Source organism: Nannobrachium achirus (genome assembly GCF_963921795.1).
Source record: "Nannobrachium achirus genome assembly, chromosome: 22".
Taxonomy (NCBI): domain Eukaryota; kingdom Metazoa; phylum Chordata; class Actinopteri; order Myctophiformes; family Myctophidae; genus Nannobrachium; species Nannobrachium achirus.
The window spans coordinates 26,080,095-26,099,032 of NC_137829.1; the positions used below are offsets into that span (position 1 = coordinate 26,080,095).

Here is an 18,938-nt window from a genome sequence, read left to right on the forward strand (position 1 = left end):
TTTTTACCCAATTGCATTGCTTGGACTTCTCTGGTTCGGAGTCTGGGGAGAATAAGCACATGACTGGTGTCTGACCTACAGTATTACATAGACTTCTTAGACTTTAACATTATGCATTATGATTGCCATAACTTCGTTAAATGGTTTAATAATTGTGCACAGATAACAAATTGCATAAAAGAACTTCCCAAGTGATTTGTTGCAATTAGGAATGTACTAAGACCTTTCTAGTCGCTCCTTCACCCCCACCAGCTTTGAGCTTTTGACAATGCTCACATTGTGTTGTGTGCTGCTGGGTGAGCATATAGCATAGCCCAGTTCTGTTCAGATAGCAGCGCATGATGATCAAACACCTCATACTTTGTGTGGAATGAGAATTCTGTAACTGATCACACAGTTGTTTTCTCTTTTATTTTTGAAAGGATAGGGTTAGATACAGATATGGGACTTATGCTGTTCAAGGAACATGCTGAATGCATACTTCCTGTATGAAAACATTCTAAAATAATATAAAAACCTGAATTTGAACTTTGAATTTTGAAAGAAATAACAGTATTAAAGTATTAATGAGAATTATTAATTTGTTTCATTCCGTTGGTTGGATGAATGAGCAACCACAGATACAATAGGCTAGCCTATATCCAATTTTAAACTCAAAACACTCTTTTTGTGCAGTAGGCCTTTTCCTTCATTAAAATGTAATAGCTTTTCGCAGTCTATATTCAGCATCAATCAATATTAGCCTGGCTTTGCCAGACTATAAACTAATGCAGCTAACACTGCAGTAGCCTATAGGCCTATCCCACATGGGTGGATTGTTTAGCTGTGCTAGGCTAAATCAATATAGCCTACAAAAACGAGAAGATGAAGTTGTGTGCCAGTGCAGCCTGTACCATTGATTGTCTAGATAAGGGGTTATCTGCCCAGCTGATATTACATATCTTTATATTACAAAAGAGTAAGTGATCTACTTTCGGGTCATGTATCGCTAACTTAAATACCAAACCACTTGGCCAAGATGTACTACATATGTACTAAATATAGCTTAAAAATTCAAACACCCATGTCACCTTTGCAAGATGTCGTTTCCAAACCTCTGTATACAGTTGTATTCGTTATTACCCTCATATTTTGCCTCTGTATAAAATAGTCCGCCGGTCAAACATGTCCGACCGGAAACGTGCGCTGCGGCACAATAGTTCCGCCACAATAGTTCCGCCACAATAGTTCCCCCCCCCCCCCCCCATTTTTTTTTTTACGTTTTTTTTTTTTTTTTTTTTACTTTTTTTTTTTTTTTACTTTTTTTTTTACTTTTTTTTTTTTTACTAGATGTGAGCGGCCCGAAGGGCCGCGACCCTCTAGTGTTTTACAGTTGAGTTGAGTTGTTACAGTATGGACCCACCTCCAGCCAACAAACAATATTATCTGCTTTCTTTTCTCTCCCTATTTGGTGTTTAAACTATAATTTACATTGTAAGAGAGCACTGATGGGAGACACAACAAATCATTATGTTATACCTACCAGTGGTGTAAAGGAGGCTAACTAATTACATTTACTCAAGTGATTGATTGATTGAATACTTTGTTAGAAGTTTGCATAGGAACAGGTACAGTACAGGACAGTACAGTTCACTGCAAGGTCAACAAGGATAAACACCACAAGAAAGCTTTTGGGCTTGTTTTTGGGGTGAATGGGGTCCCTTTTTAACTCATACTCAAACAAAGTACACTTTTGAGGTAGCCTACTTTTTAGAGATTTTAGCGATTTTGATTTCAATGTGTGGGGGCATGCGTACAAGTGGCTATATTAAGTATTTTAGACACACTAAGCCGTTGATTTCTTTATTGCTATTTACAGTAACATTACTAGCCCCATAATCTGCCAATGAAAGATTGGTGCATTTTGGGAATGGGCTAGGGCTTGTTGTGTCTAAAAAGACATAGGCCTATTTAGCCACTTGTAAGCAAAATCCCACTGAAATCAAAATCATAAAAATCACTAAAATGATATAGAAAGCAGCAAATGATTTTTTTTTAACTCGTTCTCCTGTTATACCATCAACATGTACGGAACGCCCTTCCACAAGCCTTAAAGGAGAGCATCCCTAGCCTCCTTCAAAATTGGTATGAAAAGTCACCTTCAGACAGCTGCTACCCGTGACTTGTAAATAGACTAAGCCCCCATGCCCCCCCCCCCCCTTTTTTCTTTTTCTGCCTTTGTATTTGATGTTATGCTTTTGAAACTGATATTATCCTAGATAAAGTACTATGTTCTATCCGTCTGTCTTTCAATGTTATAGTCTATATGAGATACTTAAAGTGTGGTTCCTGTGGAAATAAGCCTCTGCTTTCTAGGATCTCCTTTTAGTTAAGTTGACCTTGTACCAGTGATTTGTACTGTCATGAAACTGTACTTTTTTCTATTGCAAACTTCTAATAAATTCTTCAATCAATCAATAACACTCATCTTTTCTTTTATCTAATTAGCCTACAATCTAAATTAAGAACCCTTGTTGCAAAAAAAAACGAAGTTGTCCTTTAAGCAACAATGTGAGTAGCCTAGCCCTAGCCTACTTTTCCCACCTCTGAGAATAAAGTGAGATAATAGCGATCAAGCGTTGACGTCAGGATCAGGGACTACCCACAGGAGGGGGGCTATCCTCTCCTCTCCTCATCAGTAGCTCTAACCCCGGGAAAAACAACGACAGCGTTCACATCACTTGTGACTACCGAGCAGTGGGGACTGGGAGCTGGGTGACCGGCAACACAACTTTTACACCACAAGCTATAAGCTCCGGAGGATAGATACACGTGACAATGCTGCTCCAAAGGAGATACTCGGTCATCTATTTTGCACTTTTATATTTTTTGGAATCCGCCGCTGCCTTTAATTTTGATACCAGTAATGTCCTCAGGAAGATCGGAGAACCGGGGAGCCTCTTTGGATTTTCTCTAGCCCTGCATCGGCAACTAAATCCCGAAAAAAGAATGTGAGTGAGCCGATCTTCATTTTTAGAAATAACTTTTAACTTTATATTGGTTTAGCTGAAACGTGTGTAGCTGTAGCAGCGTAACCTTATCTAACCCCATGCATCATAATTCAATTCATCGCTGTGCACCTGACAGGAGTCAGGACAGGTTCATCATGTAGGCTGGTGATACAACCCGCCCATTTGCGGGGAAAGTTTGACTTGGTTTGTTTGATTGATTGAATATTTTATTAGAAGTTTGCATAGGAAAAAAGTACAGGACAGTACAGTTCACTAGCTGATAGGTCAACTAAAAGTGTTTAAACCACAAATAAGAAAGCTCAATGGCTTGTTTAAATTGGGGTTCTTTTGGACAATTAATATAAAATGAGTGGAGGAATAACTTAAATAGCCGACTTAAAACCTATCCTATATGTTGCATTGTGGAGGACATAGATAGGGCCTATATAGGCTACTGTATAGGCCTATAAATGATATGCCTATAGAATGTATGTAGGCTGAAATGTAGCTGATATTCAGGACTTAGTGCATGGGGCGGGCCATGGGGGCAAAATAACAATAGGCTACCGGTCCTTTCTGTAGTGCCACTGTGTCACTTTAGAAATCCTGCATTTTATTATTTATTTATTTTCCAATGGAGAGGGTGACTCTGCCACCATGTCAGCGGATGACATAAAAGGCGGTCAAAAGACTGGGTGAATGAACAATGGTTATATTTGTCATGCAAATGTGGGGTCATGTCGTTTTGTCAAAGTGAAGGGACAACTGTTGAGCAGACCTAGCCTATGACTATTCTCAATTATTATGTCGGCATCTACAACTGGAACATTGATTCAAAAACGTTTAACTGGCTCCTAATTATTAGTTATTTAAAATATATAGCCTATATCATTTCAATTTGCCTTTTTGCTTATGTTGTAGTTTATAGGCTATGTTATATAGTAGGCTATAGTTACTTTAGTTTCAGTAGGCTACAAATGTTTTATTTTATTTTATATAGCAACATGCAGTGACATGATGGCTGCAAAGATATTGAGGGACACATTCGAAATTTCATGACAGATGATTTGCCAATAAGGGAAAGTTTTAATTTCTGCCACACTCAGGCAGCAAAACTAGATTATTAAAATTAGATAGTGTTTTTATTTATTTATGTATCCTTTTCTTTTCTTTTTTCTTTTCTTTTCCAAACAGCATTTAGACAATCTGAGACAATGAATAGTAGCCTATGGGTGTGTCATATAAAGTCATAAAGTGAGTAAATTTCCTTCAGTCTGAGTGCAATAATCTGTGACATGCATCACAAGTGTTGTGGCTGCAGTTAGACCCACCTGGAAAGGCAGTTAATGATGCATATAGAGCACAATTAACCTTAAAGTTCACATTCTATGTAGCTTATATTTTACATGGACACCTCATGTGTGCTTGCAGAAGTCTAAGAAGTATATATACCTTCAAAACAAAGCTGAAGTGCAGGCAGCAGGGGTGTTCAACTTGACAGAGAATATAGTGGTATTTTGTGGGGCAAACAGAAGTCTGGAATTTGGCACTGGTCTGACTGCTGGCTCTCATCCAGTAAAAGTCAGAGTAAAGATTCACAGTTTAGCAGACAAGCTGATTTATGTGATATGCACACTAAAATAAGCTGGCCCCTACACTTTCTGGCCTCAGAAATCACTAATTTGTGCAAAGTCTGCTATGTCCCAGATGCCAATGGGGGGGCTATCTTTTATAGGACATGTTATTAATTTGTTGACTCTACTTACAATGACCTATAGTGAAAAGCTTGTAAAACTGTGAGTGAGCCACTGAGCCTTTACCAAGCTTTTACCAAGGACATACTGCATCTATCTGCCTAGATTATGTTCTGATTATCTGGTTTGACGCTCATAAATTGGTTAAAGATAATTGAGTCTCATTTGTATTGAAATTCTGTGTAGTGGTGTTATTCAGAAAAGCATGGGAACAACTACATCTCCCCCTGTGGCTGCTTGTTCATAATCTCAGTTCTAAATCCCCCATGTGACCCTCAGATAATCAGCCAACCAAGTGAAAGCTCAGTAGAGCAGACAACTAGGCAATGAGCAGCCCTCCTGGTCATGAAACCAGCAGGCACATTAACCAGGTATCTCATTTCACAGCTCAGGAAACGACAAGTTGTGCATAACACTTTGTTAAACATACTGCATATAGCTCACCTCCTCTCTCTCTCTCTCTCTCTCTCAGTATGGGACTATGTTTTCCTGTACATATAATTAGATTATTAAATTAGATTATTATGTTCATCAGAAGCAAAAGAGGACTTTACATGCTGTCAATGGCAATCAATTACACATCATTGATGAATCTCGGAGGACAAGGAATGGACCACGTCGTTATGCCACATTATTGACCAAAATGTGCCCTCTATGGAAACAGTGATTTGGATAGGCTGTTGAGTCAGCGATGTGGTTATGATGTCTTTCCAATGAAACCAGAGAAACGGTTATTTGACTAGACATGCCAGGCCATCTGTGCACGTGTAACCTGAGAGATTGAATGCAGTCGTTCTTTTTTCTGCGGTCAAGATTCCGGGCACTGTATTGGAGTGTGTCACTCCATCACTGACTGTACATTTCTCGTGAGATTACACGAAACAGGTGAATTAGTAAGCTACAGTCACTGGCTATTTTGAGCTGTTTTATATATATATTTTCTGTTACTTGAGCTCAATCTGTCCTCTTAGAACGTGCAAGTAATTCCTTTATTGATGTAACAAGGCAGTCAAAGGTCAGCACAAAACAATGTGTGTGTGTAAACTGAATCAGTTAGAGCAGCTGCAGGGGTTCTGGTGGCATTGAGTGCACAGCTGTGGGAACGTTGGATCACATCTGTTAACAAAGACCAGTGAGGTCACTGTATGCACCCACAGTGGACACTACCCATTCTCATTTACACAGCAATGACAGACACACTGCATGAGGTGGCATCATTTTTGCACGGGAAGTGGGTTATTGCAGTGGCTGTTTCTCTAACAGAGAATAGTCCATACAAAATATGGGCTGTAACATTGATTGGTAATTGATTTGAATAGTTAAGTGACATCCATAATTTAGTGTCTGATAATTATTCTTAGTTTAGATCAACAAACCATGGCATCCCATTTTTTCTTTCTAAAATAGCAAAAATAGCAGATCTGCAGCCTAGGCTAATTTTGCTGTCATATACAACAAAGTACTGTAGTATATACTGTAGGGCATATGTCCACTATGTATCACATTGCTGGCAGTTTAGGTACAACATAAGGAATATCTGTGAGCCTGTGTTTAATCTTCTTAATTAGGCTATTTTCATAGTTAGTTCAAGAAAGTGCAATTTAGCTTCCTTCCAGGCTCAACAGCTTGTCCATGTGTTTGCCTTTGGATGCAAAGGGCTGGAGTATTGCACGTAAATGTTACTGTTGCTCTTCACAGACTCGCTAAATTCTACAACTGTCACTGTACTGAGAAGTTAAGTTGCAGGTGTTCCTGAGTTATAATCTCTGCACATATGTGCTGTTTTTTCCCCCGACCTTTGCATGTGATCCTATGGATATGGCTTCTCTTTACTTTTTGAGTGTGATGTAAACAGCACAAATAATGTGGCCCGCACTGGCCCCATCCTCTCTGGAAGGATATTCTAACTGATCTTTTCAATTTCTAGTTTTCATATACTGTGTAGACTATAGACTACAAAACATGCTTGGCAAAATCTCTTCACAGTGGCTGCACTTTGACATTGTGTTTAAAACCTTTCAATTGACTGCTATTTGTATTTGCATTCCACCAGCTGTGGATTGAAGGGAGGGGTACGTTAGAATTGTGGGCACGACCTCACAAAGGACCACCTCTGGAGCACTCTTCTTTAGCAAATGAAGAGCTACAGTGCAGAGATCAATAGCACATGTAGGAAAAGGACTATGGAACTATACAGTCTAAAAAGGAAGAGGGTGGAGAGGATTCCTTCCCTGTCCTTTGAGAAAATTCCCACATAGTCCCTGTGTTTGCTAGTGACTTCTCACGGTGCTTCATATTGCAGAGGAGCTTCCTTATGTCTTTGTGGAAGCTTGTAAAAGAATGTATTTCCCCCAAAACATTCGTGTTGTTACAAGTATGCACTGCAAATTGGAGTTTAAATTTTTAACATTTTTGCAGTACATCTAATGGTGTTTTCACATGCTTTCTTAACATGGGCTGTGGCTCTAACTGTCCAGACTGGAAAATGTGACCCAGACACTTTTTGGTGCCCTCTTTCTCCCTCTCCCTCCCTCTTTGAGGCTGTCCAACAATGAGCTTTCTGTTTACTTCTTTTACTACTGAAATTGTTTTTCATTTTCTTAAGTGCTAAGTACAACCCACATCCTAAAATCATCACAAAGGAAAAAAAGTTAATCAAACTGTCTGACTACCCTGTCCTTCATACATTACTCGCAACTTAATAACGAGAAGTGTTGTCAAAGATGTATACCTAGTGGCCATTCACTTTAACCAAAACTGTAACACATGGCATGCGTCCCTTTATGCGTGTTAAGGCTCTCAGAGAAAGTGTGGGTGTTAGCAAGATGTGGTTAGTGAGATGTTGTACAGAACAATCCCATTATTGAACATGCTCCAAATTAGATTGCCTGCTCCAATGCTCTCTTGCCCAAAGCAGAATGTACAGCACAGTAGTCTACTGTTAAACAACGCAGTGTTCTATTTTGTCTCTTATTATCAAAAAATGTTGAGCGCTGTATGGAAGCACCAGTCAAAGTGTGATTACAATGGCCTTTCATAAAGGCTGATCACTCATAGCTGATCACTCATAGCTAAGCTATTCACTCTGCGTGTTTTGCAAATTGACTTTCAGAGTTCCCGGACCTTCATGTTTTAATTATTCGTGAGGAAAAAAGTCATAATGGTGATATTGAAACACATTGTTACAATAGTCATGCAAGACATGAATATATTTTGGTACTGTAATGAAATGAAATGACTCCTCATTTTTGTTTGGGGTCTTCGTGTAACCTCAATCCCCAGACCCCACTTTGAAAATCAGATAAGGGCCTTTTTGTTTTGCCTTTTTTTTACATCTGTAATGTGACATTGCTGCAATATTAGGTAACTTGTGATAGTTAAGGTGACTTGGCATTGTTATTAAGTATTATCCTAAGTATTAATTACTGAACACCACACCTGTACTATTGTATTGAAACATTGATTGTATTTGTTAAAAGACAAGTCATAAAAAGATGAACTTGTCTAGCAACTTGTCATGCATTGCATAATAGAAGACTAGAAAACTAATATTGTATTTCCCCCCCTCTATAGGCTATTGATTGGAGCCCCCAGGGCCAAATCTCTGGGCAAGCAGAAATCTAACATCACAGGAGGCCTGTATAAATGTGAAATAACACAATCCAGTGCCTGTGAACGTGTTCAGTTTGACAATGAAGGTGAGCAGTTGGTTTGACTCGATCCTCTTTAAAAATTTTGCGGCTATACCAAGTTATTAATTTGAAACTGATGTCATGCTAAAGTACTCATAACTTGGTTGGTGTATTCTCACAGAGGATGAACGGAATGAGAACAAGGAGAACCAGTGGATGGGGGTGACAGTACAGAGCCAGGGACCCGGAGGGAAGATTGTAGTAAGTAATGCTGTCACACATTTAGAGATTTCTGTTGCAGCTGTTTTTAAGGCTTTTTGTCATGGCCTTGCACCAGGCCTGCTTTGTGTTCGGTGTCTCACGGATTGATGGATATGAACTGTGGCACGTCTCATTTTGTGACCTGCAGACGTGCGCTCATCGCTACCAGAGGCGCTTGTTTGTGAACACGCCGCAAGAGTCCCGCGACATCACCGGCCGCTGCTATGTTCTGAGCCAGGACCTGACCATCGACGCGTCTTCCGATGAGGACGGAGGCAACTGGAAGTTCTGTGAGGGCAGAGCCAGAGGTCATGAGCGGTTCGGATCCTGCCAGCAGGGCCTGGCTGCCACCTTTACCAAGGACTACCATTATGTACTGTTTGGAGCACCAGGAGCTTACAACTGGAAAGGTAACAACTTATCTTGTATCTCAATGAATGCGAATGCTAGTGCAGTTGAACCAATGGTTCTCAATTGCACTTCTATGTGTAGCAGCGTAGCTATGCCTGCTGCCTCCCAGCAGCCTAATATCTAGCCTGGCAAGCCTGATACTGTGCAGTCACTCACTCGTCTCACTCGTTCCTTCCCCAGTATCAAGGAACGAGTGAGTGACTGTAAAGTATCAGGCTGGCTTGCCAGGTTACCTAATATCTCCCTTGGGGTTGGGTGAGTGGGTGGGAGGTGTTCCCCTTTTGATGAATGGTTGATGCAGGGGAGACCCAGGCTTGAATCTCCATGTGTAAGAAGAGTGCTGTTGGTTTTCATTCTAGCTGTCAAGTCCGGGACTAATTTACCATCCCTAAACCCATCCCTGTTTTGAGCTTCAAAGATCTACCAAACTTAAAACATAGAGATCTACAAGCATGTCGCATGTGTGACACATTGTGAGCTTATAGATCAGCTATTTCTTTTTTTAATTACGAAAATGGTTGATTGGTAAAAGTGGTTGATTGCTAAAATCTGCTGTTTTGTATATAATAGTATCCTGTCAATTTTCCCCATTCCTAAATGTCTTTCTTCTTCAATTTCCACTTCTTCAGGCATGGTAAGAGCAGAGCAGAAGAACAACACTTTACTGGAAATGGGATTTTATGATGATGGTCCTTATGAAGTTTTGGATGAGAACCCCTCAGACGCTGATCCATTGCGTGTGCGTGCCAACAGCTACCTAGGTGGGTTTCTGTTCAGGAGCCTTGTTTACACATCCTTAAAGTCTCAGCTACGTGTTGTTCTACTCAGTTATCCTGTTAGGAACAATTCATCTGCCAACCGTCACCCTCTGCAGGTCAACACTAAGGGATCTCTAGATGTGTCAACCAATAGTTATTTAGGTTTGTGACCTTAGGGGTTCATTCCTTCAACCTTTAATTTACTTCTTGACAACCCCATGGTGGTTAACTCACAAATGTATCATTATGTTGTTATTTAAAGGTTTACTCACACATTCTTCCATTACATGAGAACTAATAGCTTACAAAATATGACATATGATCTTAGTTTATTTGTGTTCATTCATGTTCCTTTTTATAAATCTAAAAGAACGCATTCTGAACATAAAAATGTATCATCTAAAACATCTCCCATGCTTTAGGATTTTCTCTTGATTCGGGATACAGCATCAGCAAGGGTCATGGTTTAACCATAGTGGCCGGGGCGCCCAGATCGGATCACTTTGGTGCTGTGGTGCTGTTCAGGAAAGAGAGTCAGGCTTCTACAAAACTGCATGCAGAGTACATTCTGAAGGGCGCAGGGCTTGCATCCTCCTTTGGATATGATGTGGCTGTAGTCGACCTGAATTCTGATGGGTATGTGACATTTCCTGAAATGTTCATTTAATTCTGAGTGTGTACAATTGGATTTGTTGCATCTGTACACTCTCTGAGTTACAAATGGATAAATTAACACAATTTTACTGACCACACAAAGATTCAACTATTAGGGCCAATGCATACTCCACTTTTCGAGACGAATTTATTTCAGTTTGGTTCGGGGAGTCACAAAATCTCTGCAGCACCGAACAGCCGATTAATGTACCCTCAATCCGAACCTCTGAATGACGTCATATTGTAGTTTAGACAGAGCCGCGTCGAAAAAAAAATTGGCTCTAAAAGGGGAGTATGCATCGGCCCTAAGAAAGAAATACATTTCTTAGACTATCATATTAATTATTTGTGGTCCTAGTTGCTCATTTCAAGTGTATACCTGCAATACTTATTATTATTCTAAAGTCATGAAATCCTTCTGTTAATTGTGTTCTAGATGGCAAGATATAGTCGTGGGAGCTCCTCAGTTCTTCATGAAGGATGGAGATGTTGGAGGAGCTGTTTATGTCTACATCAACCAGGCAGGAAAGTGGGACAAGATCACTCCTATCCGCCTCAATGGAACCAAAGATTCAATGTTTGGATTGGCAGTGGAGAACATTGGGGACACCAATCAGGACTCATATGCAGGTACTGCTGGGCTCCCTTCCTTTTTTTGTGCTGCTTTCTGTATATCAGTTCTGTATTATAGATCTCATTGCTTCAACTGGTTTCTCTTTTGTAGACATTGCTGTCGGAGCTCCCTATGACGATGCAGGGGCAGGAAAGGTTTACATTTATCATGGCTCTGCCCAAGGAATCCACACTAAGCCTGCACAGGTTTGTGTTACTAAGCTCTGCACATAATCACTTGCTTGTATAACTTTAAAGTATGCGTTGGTAGATGGGTTGTTGATGTAACTCTAAAGTTGGTCAAGATATATTTTAAAAATCACCCCAGTGTGAAGTGAACGGTGCTGCTGCTGATGATGATGATACCCACATGACATCACACGATAGGGGGTCATGGGGGTGGGGGGGGGAGGGGTCATAGGGGGTCAAATATCAGTATTTGACACCATGGGAAAACCCTTGGGGGGGGGGGTCAAATATCAATAGTTGATACACATTTTTATAAAATAGTAATGATTGGCTTCAGTAGAACATTGGGGTGCATAACTTATTGGTGCTCAAATTCAAAGGGTAATTATACAGTAACGTGAATACAATGTATTCACATATTCACTATTACCGCATAAACAATGTTGTTTATGCGGTAATAGTGTGATTTTTAGACCAATTTCACTATACAATAAGATTGAAGGGGTAGCACAGGAATAACTGATGAAAGGTGATTTGTACTTTATTTAGTTAGGAAGACAGACCTATACGTTTCCACCAAAGTTCAACATCACTTGTCCTGGAGAGTGAAATAATCTTTCCAACTTCATTGTAGATTCTTTCAGGAGGACAATACAACATCAGATTGTTTGGATATTCTCTAGCAGGGAACTTGGACTTGGATGGTAACTCTTATCCAGATCTGGCTGTAGGTTCCCTGTCAGACACAGCTCTGATTTACAGGTAATTATTATTTAATACATTCATTCACATAGTTCATTCTTATGTTATCCTGTTATCCACCATAAGTTTCAGCAACTTCATGCAACCACCTTTTTTTCTCAGAGCAAGGCCAGTCATAAGCATCAAGATGGATGTCAAATTAAACCCAAGGGAAATAGACCTCACAAAGAAAACCTGCGGTAACAGTATTTGGTATGTATTAAAATTGTCCTTGAGGCATTGTATTCAGATATATGTTTTATAAGTGATTAACAAAGCATTTCTTATTCTTAGCTTCATTGTGGAGGCATGCTTCTCCTACAAGGCAAACACTGCATCCTACAGCCCAAGACTGAGTGAGTGAGATGCTATAAGTAATATTCTCCCATATCGAAGTCAGCAGAAAGTATTTTCTTTTCTCATGCACACTTTCCCCACTTTAACAGCCATCGGTTATTCTATGGAGGCAGAGGGGGATCGAAGGAAACAGGGGCTTCTATCCAGAGTTGTGTTCCTGAACAAGTCCTCCACCGACCAAGACTATCAGTCCACTGGTATCATGGACTTACGTGGGCAGAACAAGAAACCATTATGCATCAAAATCAAAGTCAAACTTCAGGTGAGAGGAAGCTAAAACAAATAGGCAGTCCATCACCCACTAGTGATTGAGAAACTGTCAGTCAGGCAGTCTGAGCTACACAAAAAACCCTCAGTGTTAATCATGTCCGACACCCTGCCGGAAGGCCAAAGATTGTGTTTTCACCCCTGTTTGACAACTTTCCCGTGTCATTTACTTAGAAATGAATGATTATTCTTTATTTAACCATTATAGTTTCTGCTTTGCACAGGACAACATTAAGGACAAACTGCGGGGCGTTCCCATCGAGGTGGCTGTGAGAATTGTGGGAACAAAGCGTCAAAAGAGACAGGAAACACTTCCTCAGCTTATACCTATTTTAGATTCCTCTCAACCTAGCAAAGATGTCTGGGAGGTAAACATTCCAGCTGCTCCAATTATTGCAAAATCTTATTGAATCAAATTGAATTGAATTCATGGTGGTCTATCAAATTATGATGTGTGATTGTGCTATTGTTGCAGGTTAACTTCCTGAAGGAGGGATGTGGAAGTGATAATATTTGTCAAAGTAACTTGCAGTTGCAGTACAAATTCTGCTACAAGAAAAACAATCAAGATGTTTTCCTTTCGTTGCCCATGTGAGTACAAACAATTAAGTTCTATAGATAAATAAAATACAATTTTGAACTTTTGAACCCAAGGTATAATTAAGTTTAAAATAAATAATCTCTCTGGTAAAATATAATTTATATATATTTTAAATCTTTTCTTTTGTCTTTACCTATATTGGGCGCCATAGTATATTGTATGTTTTTCTTTTACAACATACAGTATGACTCTTAGTAAGGCATACAGTATTTATGACAGCAAATGACAGCATGTCATGGCAACTATTTATTCATTTTGACAACTATGTACTGTATATTCATTTTGTTTTAGAGATAATCCAGAATCAGAATTTCCTTTATTGCTTATATATATGTACTAGGAATGTGACTTGAACTCAGCATCTGATTTATTGTATATATGACAGCGAAACAAAAGCCATAGGCAAGGACATATTTGTATAGCACATCTCAACAACAAGACAATTCAAAGTACTTAAGGTTGATTTGGATAAAAACAAGAGAATCTGAAATAAAGCTTTGATTTAAAAGAACTGAGAGTTGTAGCAGACATGCAGTGTTATGGGAGTTTATTCCCGATATGTGGTGCATACAAACAGAATGCTGTTAGCCACATTTAATTCTGAGTCTGTGTTTGAAAATAGTACATATTTTTTAACTTTCATATTTGTTTATCAGCAATGAGGACGGTCTCCCTGTGTTCTATTTGAGTGACGAGAAAAAAGACATTGCACTGGAGGTGACTGTGACAAACCATAATGGAGACGATGCTCATGAGGCTAAGCTAGTGGGGTCCTTTCCAGATGCACTTTCCTATTCTGGAGTCCGTTCGCAGAAAATGGTAAACAAGAACAACAGCACAAAACAAAACAAAATACTATTAAACAATGCAGTTGCACAGGTGCTTCTGTGGACTGCATTCACAATATACAAATTGTCCATGCGTCATAACATTGCAACATGCTCTTTTTTCAGAGGGACAAACCAATACTCTGTGTTGCTAACCAGAATGGCTCTCAAGCAGAGTGTGACCTGGGAAATCCACTCAAGAGAGACTCAGAGGTATTGTCCTCCGTAGCAGTCATTCATCTGCTCATTATGGTGTGATCATATCGATTTTATTCATGCTTATTGGTTTTATTTGTTTTGTCTTCAGGCTACGTTTTACATTCTCTTAAGCACTGTGGGTATCTCTCTCGAAACCACAGAGATCGACATCCAATTGCATTTACAAACGTAAGTATAAGCTTACTTTGCGTGTGTGATCATCATCAACAACAATTATAATTTCATACTTATGATTATTCCTTCTATTAGGACCAGTACACAGGAAGAAATTGCCATTGTGAGAGCAAAAGTCAAGATAGTAATTGAGCTGTCGCTGTCAGTCACCGGGTAAGTCTCGGCATACACATTTTTGAATCTCTAACATAATACTAGTAGTTGGAATTGTTATTTGGAATCATCACGAGTATACTGAAGCATTCTGTGTGTTTTCCACCAGGGTAGCAAGGCCTTCCCAGGTAAATTTTGGGGGTGCTGTGAAGGGAGAGAGTGCCATGAAGACAGAAGATGAAATTGGCAGTTTGATCAACTATGAGTTCAGGGTAAACTCCACCTTCTTTAACCATTCTCCAGTAGTCACAACAATCCACCATGTCCTCCTTTAGCAACCACTAGTAATGTTACAAAATGTGGTTGATTGGATGTATAATATAACTTGCCATTTTGAATATTCCTTCAGATAAACAATTTGGGGAAGCCTTTGACTTCGTTTGGCACAGCATCACTGAACATCCAGTGGCCCAAAGAGAATGTAGATGGGAAATGGCTCCTCTATCTGGTGAAGATCAGCACAACCGGACTGGAGGAGGTCCCTTGTTCTCCTGAGTCTGAGATCAACCCCCGCAAACACATAAAGGTAGTTGCTTTGCTTTGTCCATTCTTGTTCATGCTAAATCATGCAAAAGTGAAAGGTGGGGTAAGGGATTTTCTTTGGTTTAAATAGGTATTGAATAGCTCTATATACTCATAGCTATAGAGTGTTTGTTCAGTAACAAGAGTCTCCATGTCTCTCAGCTCTTTATTTTAACTGAAAATGCATTTTCGGGATACCAATTTTATCCAATCAGGATACAGATTAAACAACTGAAATTGAAAGTAATGACACAAAGAAATGAAGCTGATAAGTAATCTCTCCTGGTTGGCTGACATTTTGTCACCTACCTGAAAATGTATTTTCTGTTCATTAAACAGCTGGAGAGACGCCTGATACAGAACAAACACTATAGCAATGATTAGGCAATCAGAATAAACTGCTTTAAATCTTTAGCAAAAAATGTTTTGCTTAGACCAAAAAATAGTACTTACCCTACCTTTAAAGTAACTGGTTATAATAAGCAAACCAAATGTATTCTGCTCAATGGCCTATATTCCCACAGTGCCCATTTTGCACTCACGTCATGCTATGAGATTGAGGTTCTAGAATCTACACCCCCTGAGCATGGCGTGAGAGCAAAATGGCCTATATCTTAATATGGTCAATTGGGATTAGAGTAAATGGGAAATGATGTGCTTTCAGGAGTCATCCTTATCCAGAAGCAAGCGTGAAGTTGGAGGAAGAAAAGCATCTAACAGTAAAATATCTTTAGGCCAACTGCTGGACAAAAGAAAGAGTAAGGTTTTGGTGAGTTTTTGGCAAGAGGCTTCTACATTATATCAATTATAGTATTTAAAAATGTAAAAGTATTTAAAAATATAATCGTGTCCAGAATATCTTATGATAAGACTTGCTCTTTCCCTCCAGATGTGTGGGAATGGATATGATGCCAAATGTGTGGTTATCAAGTGCCCCCTACAGGGCTTAGATAGTACAGCAGTGATTTCATTGAGATCTCGTCTATGGAATTCAACCTTCCTGGAGGTACAGTAACAACATTATTTAAAACACACAATTACCACCAGTTTTGAGTCATGCAGCCCCAGAGCTAAATCTCATGATTTTTAATGACTGCTTGAACTGACTGACTGTCTTTGTCTTAAAACAGAACTATGCTTCGCTGAGCTACCTTGATATTATAGTGAAAGCCTCACTCAGGCTAGACAACCCTGCTAAAAATATGATCATGAGAAATGCTGAGACTCAGGTGAGTGACCCAACAATCCATCCATGTATGCATTGCAAACTGCCAATATAAATTCATAGACGTGAAGACATTAATATCAAAGTAATTTTTGGTTATTAATCTCTTTGATCATTGTTTTATCCAATCTTTTCGTTGGTCATTGTAGGTGAGATTGACAGTGTTCCCAGAAGATACGGTTGCCCAGTACGGAGGAGTTCCCTGGTGGATCATCCTCGTGGCTGTTCTTGCTGGCATCCTGATGTTAGCATTGCTAGTGTTTCTACTCTGGAAGGTAAGGCTGCGGCAATTACTATATGTCCTCGTGTTTCTCTGGTGCTGCACTTGTATAACCTAATAGCCACTTGAATTGCAGTTCTCCTGTGTGGATGGGAGGGCTTTATGTTGACTACAGTCTTTCAAAAATAACAATTCATTTTGTCATCCCTAACGATTCATCATCACCCCTTGCCCTCCTCTAGTGTGGTTTCTTCAAGAGAGCTCCAAAAGACCAGTTTGATGCTGCAGTGCACAAGGCAGAAATCCATGTTCAGCCCTCTGACAAAGACAAACTCTCTACTGAGGCATAATGCCTGATATGTTTTCAGTCCCGGGGTAAAAACAAACAAAACAATAAGCTGTTAACATGGAGTGTGGTTATGACCGACTAATGAACTCACTCTTCTTGTTCTCTAAAGGAAACGCCTAACTGCCAAATCGACAGATTCAGTGGACAAAATTCAAATGTTCACATATTGTCCTAATGCCAGTGGAATCGCTAGTCAGAACAGAATGTATTAACATATTAACATCATATGTTATAACATTAACACTAACATAAATAACATTTTGTCAAGAAATACATGCTTTTTCTATGTCAACAACAGACACAACATTTTCCTCCTCTTCAAACTTTAAATGCTTTTCTAAAAAGAATCCTGCAAGAGCTTGAAGCAGATTCTGCTTGTTACTGCTTTGCTTGCATGGCTATGACATGTAAATATTAACCACATGCATCCCTATTCTAGGCATGACATAATGGGCAAACATTCTACAAAAATAGCAGATCTTCAAGCTCACATCATCTTGTAGATCTGCTATTTGATGTACAATGAAGTATATACTGTAGGGTTTAAGTTGTTAAATAATGTTCTCTCAGGCAAGCACTAACTACACACATTTCTTTCTCTTATATTGTGTACATTACATATACTGTATGTTATGTGTTTATTTATGTTGTCAGTGCAGTTTGTAATGCAGGATATGTTTCTTCCCAGTGTGGATTCTTCAAACGATCCAAGAATGATGACAGCGTTCCAAAGTACCACGCAGTAAGAATAAGAAAGGAATCTCAACAGTACAAAGATGAAAATGTGAAGCTTGATCCTTTTGAAAAAAAGCAGTGGATGACCTCTTGGAGTGAGACTGAGAGCTACTCCTGAAACATTTCACCATTCAAATGAATTGGAGACAGGGATCATCGCCTTCTTGTCCCAGAGGTTAAGCCACAAGCACGTTGACCCTATCATCTTTTGTTCTGAAATGTTTACTGACTTTGGGGAACATAATAATAATCATCGATGGTGTTTATTTGTAGATAACGTTTTTTTACTAGTTGCATCACAAACATGTCTCTGAATTCCTGTAATGTACAGTTGGCAAATGTTGTATGTTTTGTATATATTTGTATACTTAAGCAAAATGTATATTTATTTTGTATTTGTTGAAACTGATTACAATCAGCCAAAGAGTGTTTTCTATATCAGGGCTGGTTTTGAGTGAAACAAAGAAAGGGTACATTTTACTACTGTTTTTTGGAGTTGCACAGCATTACTTAGTTAGTGCAGGGTAGACCAACTTATTCCTTTTTTAAAACAGTGTGCCCATTGATTGTTCAGCACATTTTGTGGACCTTTATGCAGGTTAGTTCCAAGCCCTTTGTTGGTTTGCTGCGTTGCAGCTATCAAGTTATTTGTCAGCTCAGTGTTACATGAATGTAAAGCAATACATTATTTTAGCTCAGCATTCCAAAACAAATCCTTAATGGACAGTATTAATTGAAACATAAAGTGATCCCTGACTAATACGACAAATATGTCTTAATACATTATAATTGTCCTCTATAACTACAATGTAAAATTAAAAACACCTTAAATATTTTATTTCTTCTAGAAATAGCTAATCTTTCACTCAGTAGGGGAAATGCCTGTCGCAAGTTGATGATGTCATGTGTCATTTTTATGGCATGCATGTGCAAAAAAACAAAACACAAAAACATTTGAAATATTGATTTGATGCTCATATTAACCATAGGAAGTATTAAGTTTGTTTTTATTTTCACATGCATGCCATAAATTCCATAGGGATAGATCACACTTGACATTTATGACATCAACTTGCGACGGGCATTTCCCCTATTGAGTGAAAGATTAGCTATTTCTAGAATAAATAAAATAATTGAGGTGTTTTTAATTTTACATTGTAGTTATAGAGGACAATTATAATGTATTAAGGCATGTTTGTCGTATTAGTCAGGGATCACTTTAACATTTAATTTAAAAGGACTACTTCTGATTATTTTCTAAAAGTCAACTTAGCTCCTTAGATCATT

General features: G+C 39.0%; 1 protein-coding gene across 1 annotated transcript; it reads left to right on the top strand.

Annotated features, from left to right (window-relative positions):
• Nucleotides 1–2,880: 2,880 nt before the first annotated feature.
• itga6a (integrin, alpha 6a) lies at nucleotides 2,881–17,769 on the top strand (the record flags this gene model as incomplete). Its single annotated transcript, XM_080752595.1, has 25 exons — nucleotides 2,881–2,990; nucleotides 8,318–8,442; nucleotides 8,558–8,637; nucleotides 8,786–9,047; nucleotides 9,678–9,809; nucleotides 10,229–10,442; nucleotides 10,897–11,090; nucleotides 11,185–11,279; nucleotides 11,896–12,023; nucleotides 12,126–12,215; nucleotides 12,297–12,358; nucleotides 12,449–12,621; nucleotides 12,851–12,994; nucleotides 13,102–13,217; nucleotides 13,884–14,046; nucleotides 14,181–14,267; nucleotides 14,362–14,441; nucleotides 14,523–14,600; nucleotides 14,710–14,812; nucleotides 14,950–15,126; nucleotides 15,787–15,891; nucleotides 16,012–16,128; nucleotides 16,253–16,351; nucleotides 16,497–16,622; nucleotides 17,605–17,769. Coding segments are annotated over exons 1-25 (3,117 nt in total). The 5' UTR covers nucleotides 2,881–2,988.
• Nucleotides 17,770–18,938: the final 1,169 nt, after the last annotated feature.